The sequence below is a fragment of the Plectropomus leopardus genome, chromosome 16, assembly GCF_008729295.1.
Source record: "Plectropomus leopardus isolate mb chromosome 16, YSFRI_Pleo_2.0, whole genome shotgun sequence".
Classification (NCBI taxonomy): domain Eukaryota; kingdom Metazoa; phylum Chordata; class Actinopteri; order Perciformes; family Serranidae; genus Plectropomus; species Plectropomus leopardus.
The window spans coordinates 19,572,690-19,592,016 of record NC_056478.1 but is presented as its reverse complement, the minus strand read 5'-3'; the positions used below and the strand labels follow the sequence as shown (position 1 = coordinate 19,592,016).

Here is a 19,327-nt window from a genome sequence, read left to right as displayed (position 1 = left end):
ATGCTGATTTCTGGCAATACCTCCAAACCAATATATATTTTTATTTATTTATTCATCTCACGTGATACTACTCATCCGCATTCTGATAAGCAATGCCACTCGAGTGGGATCAGAGACGGTTTAGAAACAAGGCCGAGCACTCTGCTCGTGTGGGTTTTACCTATAAAAAAGGTGGACAACACGTCTCCACGTGCTTAAATGAAGCCAAAATATCCTGAATACAGCCTCTTTCAAATAGCTCTGATGACATCATTTGGAGCCAGAGACTGCGCAGTAGTGGTCTCCACTGCGGTGGAAATCTCGCCCATAGACCCGTCAAATCAAGTCGCGAGCAGCGCCATTGATCACGAGCACAGCGGTTAGCACACACAGCTGTCAATGATGTCATCAAATCCCCTTTTAATATCATCAAATAACTCATTAAAACCAAACTTATCCTAAAAACAAACACTTGAACAAACATCAGGGTGAAAAGAACTACCCAAAATTACATAATCATTTATTTCACCTGTACTTTGAGTTTTTGGGTTTGTGACTTATACTGCAGCCAGCCACTGGCATAACGATAAATCGTGGAAATGTTGTTTCATAATATCATCTTTAGGATACGCTTTAATTAAGAATTGTGCGTCACTATCAAATAATGGCAGGCAGATAACGACAGAAATATCAGTGTGGAAATATTCTTGCAACAACAACATCAGAGGGAACTGCAGAGTTGGCTGATATTTCTCTGCATTTGTCAATATTACAAACCTCTTTCACATTACACAAAGTCATTTGACCTTTTGTTCATATTAAAATATTAACAGTGCAGCTTTATGAAACCCACAACAGGCTTTTGAATTTACCACAACATAAATGGATGGAAAAAAGTTCAAAGGCGGTAAAATCTCATTTACATGCTTTCCAGTTCATTTATATGCCATTGTTGTAAGAAACGGCACAAAACGACGGGTTGAGGTTTGTTGATTAACAAAAGGCCAACATGTTGGTGTTACCCTAATTTGACTAATGGCATCTAAATACCCATATCACATCCTGCTGATGTATAAAATAAACTAACACACACTAGTCAACATTAAAACCAAACATTTCTACATTTTTAAACTTCAGTTAATAATAAAGTGAAGCTCAATGCCAGAAGGCAACACACATGGCAATACTGCTAAATTACTGCACTTTATGTGACGTGCTGTGAGAATTGGTCGTTAATATGAAGAAATCTGAAGCTCTGCACTAATAAGACGGCACCGATTTTCTGCTGGTGTTCCTCTGGGGGAAGAAATATCAACAGAAACAGGAATGAGACTGAGAGTCTCGGGAGCTGAAACACAGAGCTCTGAAATGAGCAAACAAGAGGATTTTCTATGCAGCCATCCGACAGCAGTGTCCATACGGAGCAATTAAAGTCCATAAAGTCAACACAGACATTTCCTTTTAACTAATTAGGATCCAGAGACAACTTCAGTAAAGTATAATTATCCTAAGCGGAGTATTTGACAGAGAATGAATGTTTCATGTCGTTATTCAAAAAAGGCTAACACACAAAAGTCAATACAGTAGCATAATAACGTCGTACTGTTCCTTTGGATTTGAACCGCCAACCCTTCGGCTCCAAAGCCCCATGACCTGAGCTACTGCTGCCCCGCTTTAATCCACTGGTTTGATCATTATTTGTAGAAAAGAAAAGGTGCCAATATTTATTTGTGCAAAACTGAAGAGAGATAGAGGAGCAGCAACTGAGACTACGGGAGATAGACTGAGAATCTGTCGCTTAAGCTTTTTAAAAAAATGCTGTGACCGTGCCACTGTCGCAGCACTGATGCAGGTCCACACGTTTACATTTAGCCATCGGACTGATGTGCCCCACCATGTCGTTTATCACATCGAAATAAGGAAAAGTGGAACAGTTGGGGCCACTTGTTCCAAGTTTTCCACCGGTGGCGGACTTGTTGGACCGTGTGAACACAGCCTCCTCCTTTCATTCTTTCAACCACCAGGTCGGCATGATATTTGTGCATATCCAAAAATAGATTCTTTTTTTAGATTCAACGTCTCTTTCACCGGTCAGTGATTTTTCTCCTACGCACCTGTCCACATAAGTTTTGAAGGTGTGCACTGGCCTTTCTATTGATGCATATCCAAAACTAAAATAATAATGTTTCTTCTTTTGAACAGATATGTGGGCTTTTGTTTTGGGCATCTGTAGCACAGCCTTGCAAACTGTTGGTCAGGTGGTGTGTGTACAATACATCCACGACAACGCAGAGATGACCACAACCAGGCGGGGAACACGTTCACATGACCCGAATTCAGATTATTGTCAAATTTGGAATAATAGTGGCATGTTAGTGTGTATGTAAACTTAGTCGTTATGTTTACTTCTATAATTCAAGCATTGAAAGTTATTCCTTTAAGTTCACAAATATAAGCCCAAACAAGCATTATAAGAATATTTGAAGTTTTAGTGAAGCTCAGATGCCTGACTCGTCTCTCCAGCTCCTGACCAACATCTACAGGACAAGTTGGCAAAACAAAAAAAACTTAAAGCTTGTGGTCACATCTTACCTGCTGACTCCAGCAGGACGTGATAGTCTGTTCCTCTCTGTGTGGGTGTGTCGTCATCCTCGGGTTTCTGCTTCTCCGACGCCTCATAACGATCCCAGTTTGATTCCAGTTTTCTCCTGGAGAACACCTCCCTCCTGTCGTCCTCCTCCTGAAAGTTGTCCCGTTCATCTTGATCCTAAATAAATAAGAACATAGTGGGTTACATAATAAGATATGAGGGGAATAATGGTGCACGCTTTTAGAGTCTCTTCTCAAAAGCCATTTATGCCTACATCTCGCCAATCACTGCAGGAAGTAGGTGGGATTATTGTCAGTTTTGCAAAGTTACAAAAGTCACTGAATGCATCTCCCCGTTCCAGCGTCTTTTACCCTCACTCCACTTCACTCCATTAAGCTATTTTAACTAACTTACAAAAAGCATCAGTGAACCAAACACAACATACTGGAACTCCCACCTTTGGTGCAATAACCTGCAAAATATCCATATTCAATACAATTTTCGATGCCACGGTTAAAAGTGACATTGAGGGCATGCAAATTAAATTTTACATTAAAAAACAAATATAACGAGGCTACAACATGACAGCAACATTTTCTTTTCTTCAGTAGTAGAAGACAGCAGAATGACTGTACTAAACGTTAATAACGAGAGAGAGCAGAAGAGGTGCTGGTATCGCTGTGTCGATACTGTTGTGAATGACTATTAAGCCTGATTAAAATAATCAGGGTCAGTATGTGTCAATAACTCAATATTCTTGAAAACAGTACTAGCTAATAAAACCGACTTAACCGGCCCCTGGGCCCCTGCAACAGTGACCCCTGAGCAAAGCAAGTTAAGTATCTCTGCACTAGAACATCACACACACACACACACAAACACACACACAAACACACACACACACACACACACACAAACCACAGCTGTTTTTAAAATGATCAGGAAGCCATGCACAACCAAAAAAAATGTTCTACACAAAAAGATGACTAAAGCTACAAAATCGTATTTTATCCTACACAACTGTGACTGAAAAATGGTCTTTCACAATCATGAGCAGACAACGTGCAGATATTTTTCTACATCTTTTTCTTTCACCATCTTCCCATCGGAGTACGTGCACCAACTGAGGCCGATTATATAACCTCTGAATACTCCGTCTTTAGAGAAACAAAAGGATGTCTTGGGTGTCTACCACTCAACTGGTGTACATCACAACATATAGAAATGCAGTAAAAAAAAAAGTAATGACTTTAGTTTTTACAAACTTGAGTCGTGTGGAACCATCTTCCTGGGTACTGCGACTCAGAATTTTCCCTGACAGCAATAACACTCCTCTGACGGGGCTCCACGAAACTAATTCAAAGAGCGTTTTGTGAAGTGGTGATTAACGCATAGCTCTTATTCATGATTGGTAGCTAAGCTTAACAAAAGGGTCAAGGTAAATGGCACTGTATGACAAAGAATAGTTGTCCAGCAACTCAACTAATTAAATTTAACTGCGTCATAGATTTCTTGCTGTTCTGTCACATAGCTGCACAAACCTTTACTGAGGTTGTCATGGAAATATGCAGATGTGACAGAGGGACAAAGCACGCTCAGTTTTTCAGATGCTCTATTAAAACTCCAACACACACAGGAAGAAATGGGATTTTAACTGACAGGAAATGAACAATGATTAAAGGATCTGGTAAATGTGCTGCTGGTTCCTCTATTCTTCTCTGCATGATGGTAATGTGAGAGGCATTCCTTAATTATTTAAAAGTTGTTTATCACAATTATTTTTGAAATTTTACAACACAACATCAGGGAAAAAACAAATGATAAAATCCTTCTTTTTTTCCATTTTTCAAACTTCTGACAGATTGATTTAAGATATTTTAACACCAAATAGGGCCATATTTTTAGATTTCACTGCCTTTTAAGACTTTTAAAGGATCCGCGGGAACCCTGTTTTTCTGAAAATACCATAAAAATAAAAAATTATAAAAAATTAAACACACACAAACAGCTATTTTATCTCACAAACAGTATCATCAAAGACCCCATGATAGCTATGGATCCATGCAAGAAGATTTATTTTATGATTGCAATCAAGGAGCTCCGATGTACCAACGAGATTCGTATGATTGCAATCACAGAGCCCCTATTGTTTCCCTGCTAATTCTCCAGTTACCATGGCAGGAGCATCAACTGACGGAGCATCCCGGTGTAAACTAAGCCCAACTCTCTCACATCATATCCAGGGCCCAGTGATAATGCTGACGTGTTGTGAATAGGTTGATCACTACGATGACACATACTAATTTCTCTCTATCTTAATCTATACGTGCTGACGGTATCTCATGATGTGCATGATGATGCATGTACAGTAGATTAGTGTGGCTGTGATCATGCTGACACAAACCCACTTATCTAATGCACTGCACTCAACCAGCGTATTTGTACTGTGGCTATTTATATTGAGCATGACTCACAACTGTATGACCACGACAGAGGCTGTGCTTTACCTGTATGGAAAAAAACGTCACATGTTGGCAAATGTGCTGACGTCATATCACTTTGCCTAACATGGGATTAACAATGCACTTGTTTATTTATAAACTATCATTATTTAGAGGAATTTTGGTGTACATGAGCAGATAATTACACTGAAATTAGACTAGGGATGCCCCGATAGGATCTGAAGTATCAGTTTCGGGCCCGATCAAAGCAATGTTTAATTGATCAGGATCTGTAACTTTGAGCATCCTTTGTTTAAGTCCTCCGTCACACAGGTGTCATAAATGGAAAGCAGGATTTGGGGCAGATACTCAAGTCTTATTGTAATGCTACTACTCAGTTAAGTTGATTTCTTTTATAATATTCAACTTAAGCTGTTACACCACTTTAAGTAGAACTGGATTTTTTGTGTGTCATTTTTAGTGAACTGCTTTTATTATAGTGCTGTAATAAGTAGCACTGTGACCGATTTTTGTTTGTTGTTAATGAGAACATTAAAGTTAAGCTATATGACTACTTTGACGCAGAACTGTGATTATATTACTCATTAATAGTGTTCTGATGCTTTTATTACACTGCTGCATTAAGTGGATTTGAGAGCAATTTCTGAAGACACACTTCATTTTTGAAAAAACAAATACTACACTGAGTGGAATTGTGATAAGAGCCAAATAATAAATATTACAATGTTTTCCTTATTTATTTGTAAAAACAAACAAAAAACAACTTAATAAGGAACTATTTGGATGCAGACATTTTCTTGTATTGCATTGCAGAGCTATTTGACTGTCAATCAAATACACAAGATTGATTTTAATAACTTTAAAGTACTTGAAGTGTGCATTGTGCAGCTGTATTAGCCATGTAAATACAAGTATCGGATCCGGTCTCTGTACCGGCAGATACTCAACATGAAATGACTTGGACTGAGATCGGGGGCAAAGAAACTTGATCGGGACATCCCTATAAACGCTACCTATGCCGAGTTGAAGAGGAGGTCCTGTTAGGTTTTACACCATCGCCCAAGAACTGTGTGTGTTTTCTAGGCGAAGCAACAATAAAAATACTATTTTTTTCAATGGGGTTTGGCGGAGCGGAATACCGGGAGCAGCTCCTGTGGAACGCCGCTCTCATGCTGTCTCACCCGGTGATGGTACTCCGCTGCATAGCCGCTTCCCCCGCGTCCACGACCGCGGTGATGGTCTCTTTTGCCCCGGCCGCGATGGTGGCCTCCTCTGCCTCTGCCCCGGTGTTCACCGCCACCACTGTCGCTGTCATTTCCACCCCGGCCGCCTCTTCTCCAGCTGCCTCCTCTGCCTCTGCTCGGTCTACCCTCCATAACTTTCAACTGTAGCCGGACAGTTTAGCATGTGTCACAGTAAAGTTGAACGGAATGAGTGTTGCGTTAAACAGCGTCCCACAACAAACCGGCGTAGATGGTTCCGGGTCTCATTCGGACCAAAATAAGACAACAGGCAAACACTCATTTTACAGTTTAGAGTTTATGTCAATATTTGAAATTTGTTTTATTGGAAAACAAACAGCAGTTTAACTGTTTGAAACCTGAGAAAATTGTTTTTTCTTTTTTTAAAACGTTGGAGGCAAAATTAGGACCCCAAAAACTCCAGGAAAATTAAAAAAAAAAAGTTTAAAAAAAAAAAAGGAACTGACTTGGGAAAAGGTACTGATAATTTTGGAGCAAGTTTAAAAAAAAAAAGGAACTGACTTGGGAAAAGGTACTGATAATTTTGGAGCATTGTAAATAAAGAAAATTAATAATCATAAATATAGTCTTCTAGACATTGTTCAGGACATTTCTCACTGAGTTGCTCATTTTCCCTTTCCAATGTTTTCAAAAGAATTCAAACCAAATTTGCTCAGGGCTCAAAGGTTTAAACACTTGTGAACGCAGAACAAGAAAAGTGAGGTTGACCCACGTTTCCAAGGGTTACAACATAAAAGAGAGGTTCTGGGGATAGTTAAAATAAATACAAAACTGGGACTAAAACCCATTTTAATAATCTCTGTAATACAACTACTGTAGGACTAACAGTGTGCATGAGCATGTTTTGTGACCCCCTGAGGACAATATTTCTACAGGGTTTATTCCTGTTATGATTAAAAAAAAAAACAATTATCAGCAAATGTATTTCATTTGTTTTTTTCTTTTTATTTCAGGAAAACTCTTAATGGATCCACAAAAAGGCGCCTCTCTCTGACCTGTCAACGTTAACACTGAAAGATATCAACATGAATGTAGATCCTCCAAACAGCACTTTTGACAACGCAACACGCGTCCACGGTGCGCCCTTCAACGTTTGGGAGGTCATAACCATCGCCACAGTGTCGGCCATCGTCAGCTTGATCACTGTTGTTGGTAACGTGCTGGTGTTGCTATCCTTCAAAGTCAACAGCCAGCTGAAGACTGTCAACAACTACTACCTACTGAGCTTAGCGTTCGCTGACCTCATCATCGGAGTGCTGTCCATGAACTTATACACCACATATATCCTGATGGGTTACTGGTCCTTGGGGAACCTGGCGTGTGATCTCTGGCTCGCTGTAGATTATGTAGCCAGCAACGCTTCAGTCATGAACTTACTCGTCATCAGCTTCGACAGGTACTTCTCCATCACGAGGCCGCTGACGTACAGGGCTAAAAGGACTCCAAAGAGAGCCGCCATCATGATCGGCCTTGCGTGGCTGGTGTCTTTTGTCCTTTGGGCGCCACCCATTCTGTGCTGGCAGTACTTTGTAGGAGAGCGAAACGTGCCCGCTGACCAGTGCCAGATCCAGTTTTTAACAGAGCCTGTTATCACATTCGGGACAGCCATTGCTGCTTTCTACATCCCGGTCTCTGTTATGACCATCCTTTACTGCAGGATCTACAAGGAGACGCAGAAACGGACCAAAGATCTGGCGGAGCTGCAAGGGCTCGCGACAGAAAATGCTCCAGAGGGGACTAAACCGCAGAAAACTATCATTCATTCTTGCTTTCATTTCACCAGAGAGAGGAGAGAGCGGAGTCAGGCCTCGTGGTCCTCCTCTAACCAGAGTAATGCCACTAAAACTACCATCAGATCAGACGAGGCATGGGCGAAAGCAGATCAGATCACTTCCTTTAACAGCTACTCCTCGTCCGAAGAGGAGGAGCAGCATGTTTCAATAGAAACCCCACAGGGATCTTTCAAAGAGCAAGGTAGCGGAGAGAGCAATAAGAACGGGCAGGTGAATGATTACGCGGAAGATCTGTATTTTTCCACCCCTCAAAAGAAGAGCAGCAAAAAACGCATGTCTTATAAGTTCAAACCTGGCTCAAAGGGTAAAAACGGCAAACCGACTGCCACACCCTGCCTGCCTGAAGCAGAGCAGCCTGCCAAAAACGCCTCCCCATCCTCCTCCTCCACCACCTCCAAACCCATCGACCCCGTCCTGAAGAACCAGATCACCAAGAGGAAGAGGATGGTGCTTGTGAAAGAGAAGAAGGCGGCGCAGACTCTCAGCGCCATCCTGCTGGCCTTCATCCTCACATGGACGCCATACAACATCATGGTGCTCATCTCCACCTTCTGTGCCGAGTGCATCCCCATGTCCCTGTGGCACCTCGGCTACTGGCTGTGCTACGTCAACAGCACCATCAACCCCATGTGCTACGCCCTTTGCAACAAGACCTTCCAGAAGACCTTCCGCATGCTCCTGCTCTGCCAGTGGAGGAGGAGGAGAAGAGGCGAGGACAAGCTGTACTGGTGTGGACAAAACCCAAACGTCAACAATAAAATGACTTGATGTGGCGGACTGCAGCATTAGAGCAGCTTTTTTTCCCCACGTGTGGATTTTCTTGATATAAATAGTCAGTGGTCATCATCAGCATGAGGTGCTGCATGTCATTTTTGTGTGAAAGTACATGTCGGTGAAAAATGAGCTGAGCCTGATGCAGCACTTGAACTGTTGTTACAGATTATTACAGAAAAGAAACCCCATGAAGGCAGCGACACATTCTTACCAAGGTTAAAGAATGGGTTCAGATTATTAAACCTTAAGGATAACATCACCGATTTTACACATTAAAGGAGATTAATATAACACCAAAAAACGATTTGCTGTGTAAGGATATGGAGGGATAACAGTGTCCTGAGCACTGAGTAAAGTCACCAGGCCTCTGGGAGGAGCACTGGGCTGTGATGTCAATTTTCCATAGAGGTTAAACGTAGAATTACAATGTGATGCCATTGGGCTGAAAAAGGCTTCTTTCCATGGACTTAAATGTGAAAGAGCTGTATGTAAATCGGTGGATATATTTACTGGAGCGTGACAGCCCCCCCAAAATTACCTGTTTCACTGTCTGGATTTAATCTATTTGGTCTAGAAGAGCCACAAAATTAAATCATTTTTATCCCCATTTAAGTTAGCAGAGCGCTAAACTGTAAAGTTAGCTGCTCTACCACACTGCATGCATGAGCAGCATGTGATGGAAACCTCGTCAAACTTCTCGTGGTGTCCACACTGGCAATGTTGCTGCAGGGCTGCTGCAGAGCTGCTTGCTGCATTTACTGCAGTATTTCCACAATTAAAAGCACATCCTCCACTCATTATGAAGCCATGCAAACCACTGCACTGTCAACAACGCAGTCCTGCAAATATTTCAAAATAAAAAGCCTTGTGTCAACAACAAAAGGGATTCTGTTGAAATGTTGTCAGAGGGCTTTTATTTTGAAATGGAAACAGCATTTCTTTATGTCTGGGACAGAGAAATTGAAACTGCAGTAAAAGGTGGTATGTCATGCTATTATCAAAACACAATTTTCACTGACTTTTTCTGCTGACAACTGCATGCAAGTAACAAAAATTGGCAAGACTCTGTTTCTCTAGATGTGCAGCAGCCGCGCCGCGCCTGAGCAGTGCTGCTCACGCATGCAGGGAAGTCCGGGCGTAACTCTCTAGTGCACCTGCTCTATGGACCCCACGATGCATAAGATCCACCACTGAGCAACTTTCACAGGAATGAACGGGTCCATGCATCTGACAGTATATCAAGTCCTCTTTATACATCCATGGGGGTCACACTACCTCTGTGTGTTGTAGTGTGAGCTTCTCCTATCTTTGTTTTACACAGTCTGGTCATGCATACAGGTTAGTGCATGTGAGCTCCTGTGTGTGTTCCTCAGTGGCTAGCTCATCGGCACTTCATAGATATGCTTTGGATGTCCCAGAGAGCTCCTTTCACTATAAACTCGAAAGGAGGGTGGATACTTCTTATTAGTGTTGTATTCTTTTAGCCAGTTATCTACACTACAACAGTCCCTTTTCCAGACCGTCAACTGTAAGGCTACTGCCTGAAATTCAGATGTGAGGCACAGTGGTTATTTTACATCTCTAAGTTGTTTTTCAAGTAAAACCAGAGTTGCATCTGTCTGACAGATAATCACTTAGACCAGAATCTTCAGCTGAACTTTCAGGATCCTGTCTCAGTGGCGGTGGAGGGATCAGGCTGACTCAGGCAGTCTTGTATTGGCTTTTGCTGAAATCTAAAATTAATTATTGATAATAATGAAGATTGTTTGCCCCCCAGTCTCTTACACTTTAGGGCCAGTGTGAACAGGGAGAATGATTACTAGTTACAACATACTTTAACATGAGTAGAACCTGAACCTGTCCTTCAACCCTCATATAATCCTCCTTTATTCTATTGCTCACCTGCACTGTACATAAAGGACATGTCATAGGCTTACACGTTTCAAAGTAATTTATAGTATAAAAAATATATTTCACTGATTCTGTTGGATTTCACACCTCTCAGATGGTAAATGTAAAATGCTTAGTGTATATCAGTGTTTAGTGAATGTTTTTGTTTTCTAAAGTGGCTCTTGCAATCGATATATGATCTCGTGTTCAAGGGCTAATCTGTACATTTCTGTGCATTTACAGCTGCATTCGTTTCACAGTGGTAACATGAGATTGTTTATGGATCACATCTCTATTCTTGTCAATATTCAGATTACTGTAAAAAAAACAAACAAAAAAAACTTGGGCACATGGGATTTGAAGCACTGACTTTCACCATGTCTCTCTGATGGATGAGTGATGATGTTGTAAATTATAGCACTTTTATGTCTTTTAATGATGTAATGTCAGATGTTATCTCCCTTAACTCTGTGCCTTTAGTTCTGCTCAGAGGCTTTGTGAATGAATCTGTGCTCGTTGTCTGTGTGCAGTTTTGTGAAGGTGAGTCTGTGTACTGATATGAAATACAAACTCAAAGGCAGAATTATACTTTTGTCACGAACATTTTCAACATCATGATTTGAATCTGATCTGATTGGGTTTGTACCTGTACTTTTTTTTTGTTGAGACATGATGCGAATCATTACCTGCTCCAATAGTTGAGTAATAAAACTAACGTGCCATGGATAACCTGTACAAAGAGCATGACTGTTGCTACGCGCAGAAAAGGGCTAAAGACTTTGCAGAGAATTGATCACAGATCCTGCTGGTCCCAAGACGACCTGCCACTTCAGTTTGATGGAACTCCATTATTAAATAAGTCTGGTGATATTCTATATTTTTGTGATTGTCAACAAAAACCATGACCAAAATCCATAACCAACAATAATTATCTGAATAGACAAAGTTTGATAGAGTTTCTTCCTCTCAACAAACATCCATTTTTGTCCAAAAACTACTAGAAACCTAAGATTAAACCACATTGTTCCTCTGGGCGGCGTTCTGTTATTACAATGAACAAGGGCAGCATAGGTGTATAGATTTCAGGGGAGACGCAGGGGACCAACCCTGTGCGACAAAAAAATGTCCAAAAAGGACATTAAATGTCAAAATTTTGACCCCCCGTTCCAAATGTTTCACCCTTAATAGGGATAGGAAACCCACGCTGTTGATGAGCAGCATGGATTTTTTTGAGTCAATCCCATATACACAGTCCTGCTGCCCTGAACACGAACCAGTGCACCAAATCTGCAGTCCATAAGTTATTCATTAATAAATTATTCCCTCATGTTTGAGTCGTGTTTGCTAAACACTAAAGGCCCCAGCTGTTTTAATTAATAATTTTTCATAAATATGCATAAAGATTTTCAAGATCTTCATCAACTATTAAATAGGCTCGTGGCTAAGAAGACAGACGGACACATTGTTGGTCTTCTCATGGGATCATACCTGTAGCCTTATTGCAGCTTATTTCAGTGGTTCCCGGATGCATCACAGGTTATGGCCTTAGGCGACTGACAAAGAACTGTTAAAGGGGATAGTTCAAACCCCAAACAATAATACATATATTTCCTTTTACCTGTGGTGCTTTTTATCAATCTACATTGTTTAGGTGTGAGTTGCGGTTTGTTTGAGATATCAGACCTTGGGGAGATGTCTGCCTTCCCTCTTATATAATGGGACAAGATGGCACTTGGCTTGTGGAGGTCAAAGCACCAAAAATAACAGTTGAAAAACTCAACAGCAATGTCTTTTTGTAGAAATCATGAAATTTCCATTCTACTTAACTACAAACGCCGACCGTATCATTCAGCTGAGCTGTAACATTAGCTAACTCAGTGGTGCGGAAAAATATGTACTCTTGATTTTGAAGTGAACTGTCCCTTTAACCTTTACACTTAAATAATAACAGCTGATAGGCTTCCATGGCAAAAGATCTATCTCCATGATCTTTGGGGATGAGGACCATGTGATACAGATGAAAGCTCTGGAAAAAATAGAAACTGGAACTTGAGCTGGGATTTCTTTATCTGATGGTATAACCGAATAGTCATTTGTCGTTATATCCATCCTATCACAACTAACTGAGGACATTTATTAAAACATATTTCATTATTACTTTAATATGGACTCTACGGTCCCCTTTATAAAAGTTACACTCTACAGATCTTGAAAGCAACCACACAGCTCTATTATCCTTCGAACCTCCGACCATCAGAAGAAAAAAAACAAAGTCTGCACACTAGAAAAGCTCCCATAAATATTTAATTCAATTAACACCGAGGTGATGTTTCAGGCAACATGCTCTTCGTCAGGAGCTGCCAATCTTTACCATTTTAATTGATACACCTTAGGCACGTAGCTTACAGGACGGGAATTCTGGCCACACCGTAAGTCAAAAAATTGAAAAGGCCATGTGTTCACTCTCAAACAAATAAGCGGGTCTGAAATAAAAACACAGTTGTTATATACCATTACAGTTTATTTATCCAGGCTTTTAAATAAGAATTTATCACTCTTAAAATTCAATTCATTTTCATTCACAGTCATATTACTGAAAATTGAAAAAAAACACAAGAAAATCTCTGTATATATGATCTCTTTCAGGTAGCGGAATTAGCAGCAATGGAAAAATGCACACCGAAAAATTAGCACAGAAAATATTAGTGAGTAGTAGAGCCACATGTAGAGCTTATAGAGCGGATGAAGGGTAACAGCTTTTGCGGGGTTTGAGAAATTTTTATCAGTGCAGTATGAAAAAAGAAATCTTTTTTTTTTTTAATCCAATCGCATATGAGAAATCAAGATGTGCTTAAAACATCTAATAATAAAGAAAACTGTACAATAGACCCAGAGGGGAGAAAAAAATGACACTTTAAAATCTTGCTTCCATGGCATAACTCAAGCTTCTTTAGGCAGATTTTGGGGGACATTTACAGTACTACCTCCTCTTGGCAGCCGGCCTGGTGCCCTTGCTGCTGCTGCCTGCCTTGCTGGAGCCCTTGGAGCCGGAGAAGAGCTTGGTCATGAGCTCAGAAACATCTGGAAGCTCGGGGTTGGGGTTCAGCATGTTCATGGACTGCTCCATTTCCTGTAAGGACGTCAGTGAAATTTAAACAGCTGTGGATGGACAACTGGACGCTGCGGGACAGACTCCGGAAATCTTCAGATTTTAAATAACCATCACAAAATCGGCATCACAGTTATGATATGCTCACACTTCACGATGAGATGCAGACAGAGTATCATGAATTTAATACAAGTATGCCTTTGACAGCTGACATTACAAACTATGTTCTTATATCGGTTCATAGATCAGAATGCATCCAGTACAATTTAAAGACACCGCATGATGAACTCAGTGAAGGAGTCTTTACCTTTCTCATCTCTGGGTCGTTGGTGTTGACCACCTTGGGCAGGAGAACAATGATCAGAAGAGGCAGAACCATCATCATCACCTGCAGGAAAGACAAAGGCAACAAATTTAAACATATAATACGAAGTTTCCTGACCCTTGGGTCTCTCAGTCAAACCAATAATAAAACACAGAGCAATGCTGTCATTGCTCCCAGTTTCTCCTGTTAGGATTCCTTCAGCGCTCGTGGTTCAGAAGGTTTTTATCGGGAGCTGAATTATCTGAACAGGTCTCATCCTCTCCAAAATGGAAAAAAAAGAAACATTTATTATTCTTTCATGCTTTGTTTATGTTTTTTAATGCAATCTCCTGAAGTAAAAAGCTCCTGTTAGCTATAAACAAACAACACAATGGTCACAAGTTAACGTCGCCACCACAACGTGGCTGTAAAGCCATGCTTGCTGTAATGACGTTCTGTAGTCACACGAAACCACTTGTTGGCTACCGCCGTTTTTAAGATGCATAAAAGCTTAAAAATTCAAGAGGGATATTTACGTTTGTCATAGAAACAAAACGTGAGAAGTCTCTTCAGCTTCAGGATTCTGACCAAAAACCCATTCAATAACCCACCGCCTTTGAGTCCAGGGAACAGGAGGTGCTGAAATGCTAACTCGTTTCTGGGTTTCGGGACTCATTCCTTGGGCAGTATATATTGGTCTGATTGTTTTTAGACAATTTAATGTGAAAAAGTTACTTTTTATATCCTAAAACAAGAGAGTCAGAAACACAAGAACAATGTTTGACGCTTGCATACAGTGTGTATGGAGTGCTGTCAACTCTGAAAGGTAAGCTGACATCCGACAGCTGAATACAGGCAAACCACACTCAATGAATCAACAACCAACCTGTCTACTAAGAAGAATCACATCTGGGCAACAACAGCTGTATAAGATAGAAACAGTTTGGTCTGACTACTGACTAAACTTTGATAATATTTCTTGTGTATACGCAGATTGAACATTTCCCGGCAGTTGGCAATCAGGCAAACGTGATGACTGAAACAAACTCAAGAAGAGGTTAGTTTCCCTTAAATAAAGGTAAATATAAAACATAAATAACATGTCTCTGTATGTCCTCGCCGTAATGACTCTAAACTAACGTCAGTCTAACTCATGTGACCCGTTAGAAAACTCGACCCCCTGAGGATACAGTGCATCAGACATATTCAGTGCAACATCGTCCATTTTTTTTTTTTACCATTGGGTTCATGAGGAAGTCTGTCCAGCCCCAGGTTTCTCTCTTCATGAAGTAGGTGTGTGGACCATTAGACCTGATTTGAAGAGGATATGGCTGGCGAATTACTTCTGAAGTCTTAATGTAGTTCACAAGACGTGCCCTGTAAAATGACACATGGTTACTTCAGAGGTTTAGAGCAGCCTTCATTAACCGTGCTATACAAGGTTCACTCATATGCAACATCTGTGTGTGTGTGTGTGTCTTTTATGTCCTCTTACCTCATTTTACCCTTGGATGTGATATCAACACGCACTGGTTCAAATCTAAAGGTAGGAGTGACAACTTCCACAACGTAGGATCCTGAGGGGACATCATTCACCGCAAAACTCCCATCGGTTCTGCAGCAAGAGAATGTAACAAGGATTGGATTTTGTCAAGACTTAACATGTTTACAGCTGATTGGGGTTAAAGAGAAAGACGCACTGATTAAACATTATCGACATTTTGAGGCTGTAACAGTTGAATTAAGTTGCATTATGCTATGAAGTGTGCCCTTTATCCACCTCATTTATACCAATGATGGCAGACATAATGTTACCTCTTAGTAAAAAACAATTTAAGTGCATTATGTTGAGATAGGAGTACATAATTAAGAAGGCTTGGCCCCCCCTAACAAAAGTAATTGGAAGTCTACATTACTGTCTTTAAGAGACTGTGGTACACTCATTTTTTAAGCTAGCACTGAGGTAGTATTATTATCTTGTGAAACTAAACAACCTAAGACATTAGGGATGGAACAATTCATGAAAAAAACGTCCTGTTGGGTTCGCTTGTCACAGATCTGGGCATGTGTGTATTGTTTGGTTCAGGGCATGAGCAAAAAAGGCTTACACCAGTAACCCAGTGAAGGTTTTTTTTCTTTTCATTTAGCACGGAGACAAGGGAAAAGCCTTAACGAAAGCATCGGGGGTTTTATAGTGAAAGATATGCAGCTTTATCTCATGGTGGAGGATGCCGGACTCCTACGTATGATATAATTACACAAGCCGCAGTATAATATCCCCTACTGACGATACATCAGCAGTACAGTCATTTCTGAACTTTATGGTGGACAGAACAAGGAAATGTCAAAGAACTGTCCAACACAGCCTACGTAGTGCTTACTACTGATGGATGAATCTCCAGGGCCACGAAAGTTTCCTAAACTTTAAACTTTGACTGCCCAATACATTACTCCAGAGTGGGAGATGAAAAGCTCTGTTTTGGATTTTGTGAACCGTTCCACCCCTATAAGACGAGCATTGTTAACCATGTCGGCTTTGCTTATCGAGAAAAGGAGCTAAATAAAGCGCCAAACATAGGCTACGTTTTTGGGAAGTAAAACCTGGGACGGCCATTTTCAAAGGGGTCCCTTGGGCTCTCACCTCACAATATCTGAACAAAAACTGGTCTAACGGGTACCCACGAGTCTGCTAAAGTTGAGAACGTTTGTTCCCAGTAAATGTTTCGATCCATACAATCAATGTACTCCAAACTAAAGCTGTAAATTTGTCTTTTTAAGGAAAAGGACAAGCAGCCTATTTGAAGCACAATGAATCAGCTAACATATATGACACATTAAAACAGGATTGTTGTGCAACTCAAAATTATACATATACAGGTATATGTCTGTGCACATCAGACAGATAGTAAATATAACTATAGAATAAGAAATCAAAGTCTTTAAGTATGTAATTCTTTAACTCTCATATTGACATTGTTTTCAACTTGCCTATATGCTACGACGACATAATGGAATTCCTGAAATTCAGTTCTGACTTTTGGTTTTGGTTTGCCATCCCAAGATTATCAGCGGCCCCCTCTGGCTAACCCTATAAAAAATTCTTGGGCCACCACTGCCCTCAGGTGAATTACCTACATGCATGTGGTTAGCCCATCTACTGAGAATTGTCAACAGTTTTGCTATATGGTATATGCCATATGGCAGTTTTTTAACTTACAATATGAAACATACGCTCCATTGTGGCAGATACCGAACCTGAATCAGAGATACTTTTTTGACCCCCAGGGGGAAGTTGTGGTTCGTTTAAGCCGCTCTGATGCCAAGCATAAAGAATTTTAGCAAGAAGAAATAAGCACCAGCAAGTATGTAAAAATGTAAAAATAATGACAATAAAATCAATTAGCACTAATATACACATATTTAAAAACTCTTAATACTTATAATGAGCTGAGTGTGTAAAAATATAAAATATACAATGGAACTGCAGCAACAATAAGAACCAATGAGAACTAGTGTGTGAATATTAAAATTAAAAAATATGTAAAATGTGCTGAGTGTGTGAAGATATAAAACTATATGTCTTATGTTACAATACAATGTATAAAACCAGTATGTAACGTTAGAAATATAACGTGCATGATGCAACAATGTAGAACACAATATATACATAAGGCAGATGAAGAAATATATATATATATATATATATATATATATATCACATATATATATATATCAGATATGTGTGTGACATGTTGTATATGACCTATTTTCAAGAGTTGAAAGAATACAGAGGATTGCTGTATTTGAATTATTTCACCAATAAACACATTCATTTCACAGTGGAAATCTGTCTACTTGGGAATAAGAAATGCGGTGAATGCCTCTGATGTTTTGCAGGTCTCCGTGGATTTAATTGTATTGCTATCTAAACATCAGTGCTACTAGAAAAACAGCAACAACAAACATGTCTCTCGTGGCTGAGGTTTGTTTTGGTTACAGCTAACGTAACTGCGAGACCGAGAGGCCTGGCTGAGCTCACAGTCTGGTGACAGGCGACTAATAATGAAATATCTGTGTTGTAGTCCCAGTTGGCACGAGTTACATCCACAATTATTAAGCTGTAAGTGAGTTAGCACGGTTAGGGACCTGCCATCTGCCGACCGCAGATGCCGTGCGGTTAGCAGCACGTTAAGGCTAGCTTAGCTATGCTAATGCTACCTAGCCAGGCTAACAGGTTAGCTCGGGTTTCACTGCGGCTGTTTCTTACCTCAAAAATCCCACGTATTCTTCACCTTCCACGAGGATCCTGGCCGTGGAGACCCAGTCTTGTGTTTTCACCCCCGGGACTATCGCTCTGCCCTCGATTTTGAACCGATCTCCGTTAGGCTGTGTCGGTACACCAGCGCCAGGCCCCGTCTCCATGTCGGTGAAACACCACGCCACGACCACTGCAGCCTGCAGGAAAAGCCATAACAGCGGTACTCTGTCCCTGTGCAACATGTTTGCTGTCTGAATCAAATTAAAACGACGTGCAGCTGTATGTTCGTCAACATGTATTCAAGAGCAAACAGTTGACGGAGCGGAAGACCTGGCACATCAGCTGTCGCTGCGGAAAATGACGTCACTCAAAAACTTTATTGCACAAATGGACAATGACATTTAGACTGAGTCTTCGGGGGCTACGTTAGTTATTTCATTCACATTATGACCACAAATTAAAGCTGTAAATTACATATGTCATATTATAATGTTAATGTTAAGACCCATTTCTATTCACAAAAGCAGTTTTTCTACAATACCCAAATTTAATATTTTCCTTTGAGAACTATTTTACATATAAGTTACATCGCTGTCTATCTATCTATCTATCTATCATAAGTTGCATCTATGAAAGCATATATATTTCTTTATACATTTTTTCTTTGAAAACTCATGACTTGATCTGCCTTTTAATTGTATTTGTCTCCTGTGCCACCTCATGCCCTCCATATATTTTAACACAGTCATGACCAATGTCCGGCCCAGGGTCCATTGTGGCCCTCAGACCGATTTTAAATGGCCTGCAGCTTGTATTTCAAAATATACTATATGTGGCCAGCCACACAATAGTGGTTAATCATGCAAGATCACTTTATCACTTTGCATTTTTACTGTTTTTTCCACT

The 19,327-nt window shown here is 40.4% G+C and overlaps 3 protein-coding genes across 3 annotated transcripts in view; 1 reads left to right on the top strand and 2 right to left on the bottom strand.

The window, feature by feature from the left end:
• Positions 1-6,438, bottom strand: part of aven (apoptosis, caspase activation inhibitor) — a 77,100-nt gene extending 70,662 nt beyond the window's left edge. The window contains 3 exon segments of the mRNA XM_042503063.1: positions 2,572-2,746; positions 6,213-6,416; positions 6,418-6,438. Of these exon segments, the coding sequence (XP_042358997.1) occupies positions 2,572-2,746; positions 6,213-6,416; positions 6,418-6,438 (400 nt within the window).
• Positions 6,439-7,318: 880 nt separating this feature from the next.
• LOC121955214 (muscarinic acetylcholine receptor M5-like) lies at positions 7,319-8,854 on the top strand. Its single transcript, XM_042503062.1, has one exon. It carries the CDS (start codon positions 7,319-7,321, stop codon positions 8,852-8,854), a length of 1,536 nt encoding a protein of 511 aa, XP_042358996.1.
• A 4,399-nt stretch (positions 8,855-13,253) lies between these two features.
• Positions 13,254-18,778, bottom strand: emc7b (ER membrane protein complex subunit 7b). The gene is made up of 5 exons (XM_042503407.1): positions 18,431-18,778; positions 15,659-15,778; positions 15,402-15,540; positions 14,167-14,247; positions 13,254-13,880 (listed from the first exon to the last, which is right to left on the bottom strand). Exons 1-5 carry the CDS (start codon positions 18,661-18,663, stop codon positions 13,731-13,733), a joined length of 723 nt encoding a protein of 240 aa, XP_042359341.1. The 5' UTR covers positions 18,664-18,778; the 3' UTR covers positions 13,254-13,730.
• Positions 18,779-19,327: the final 549 nt, after the last annotated feature.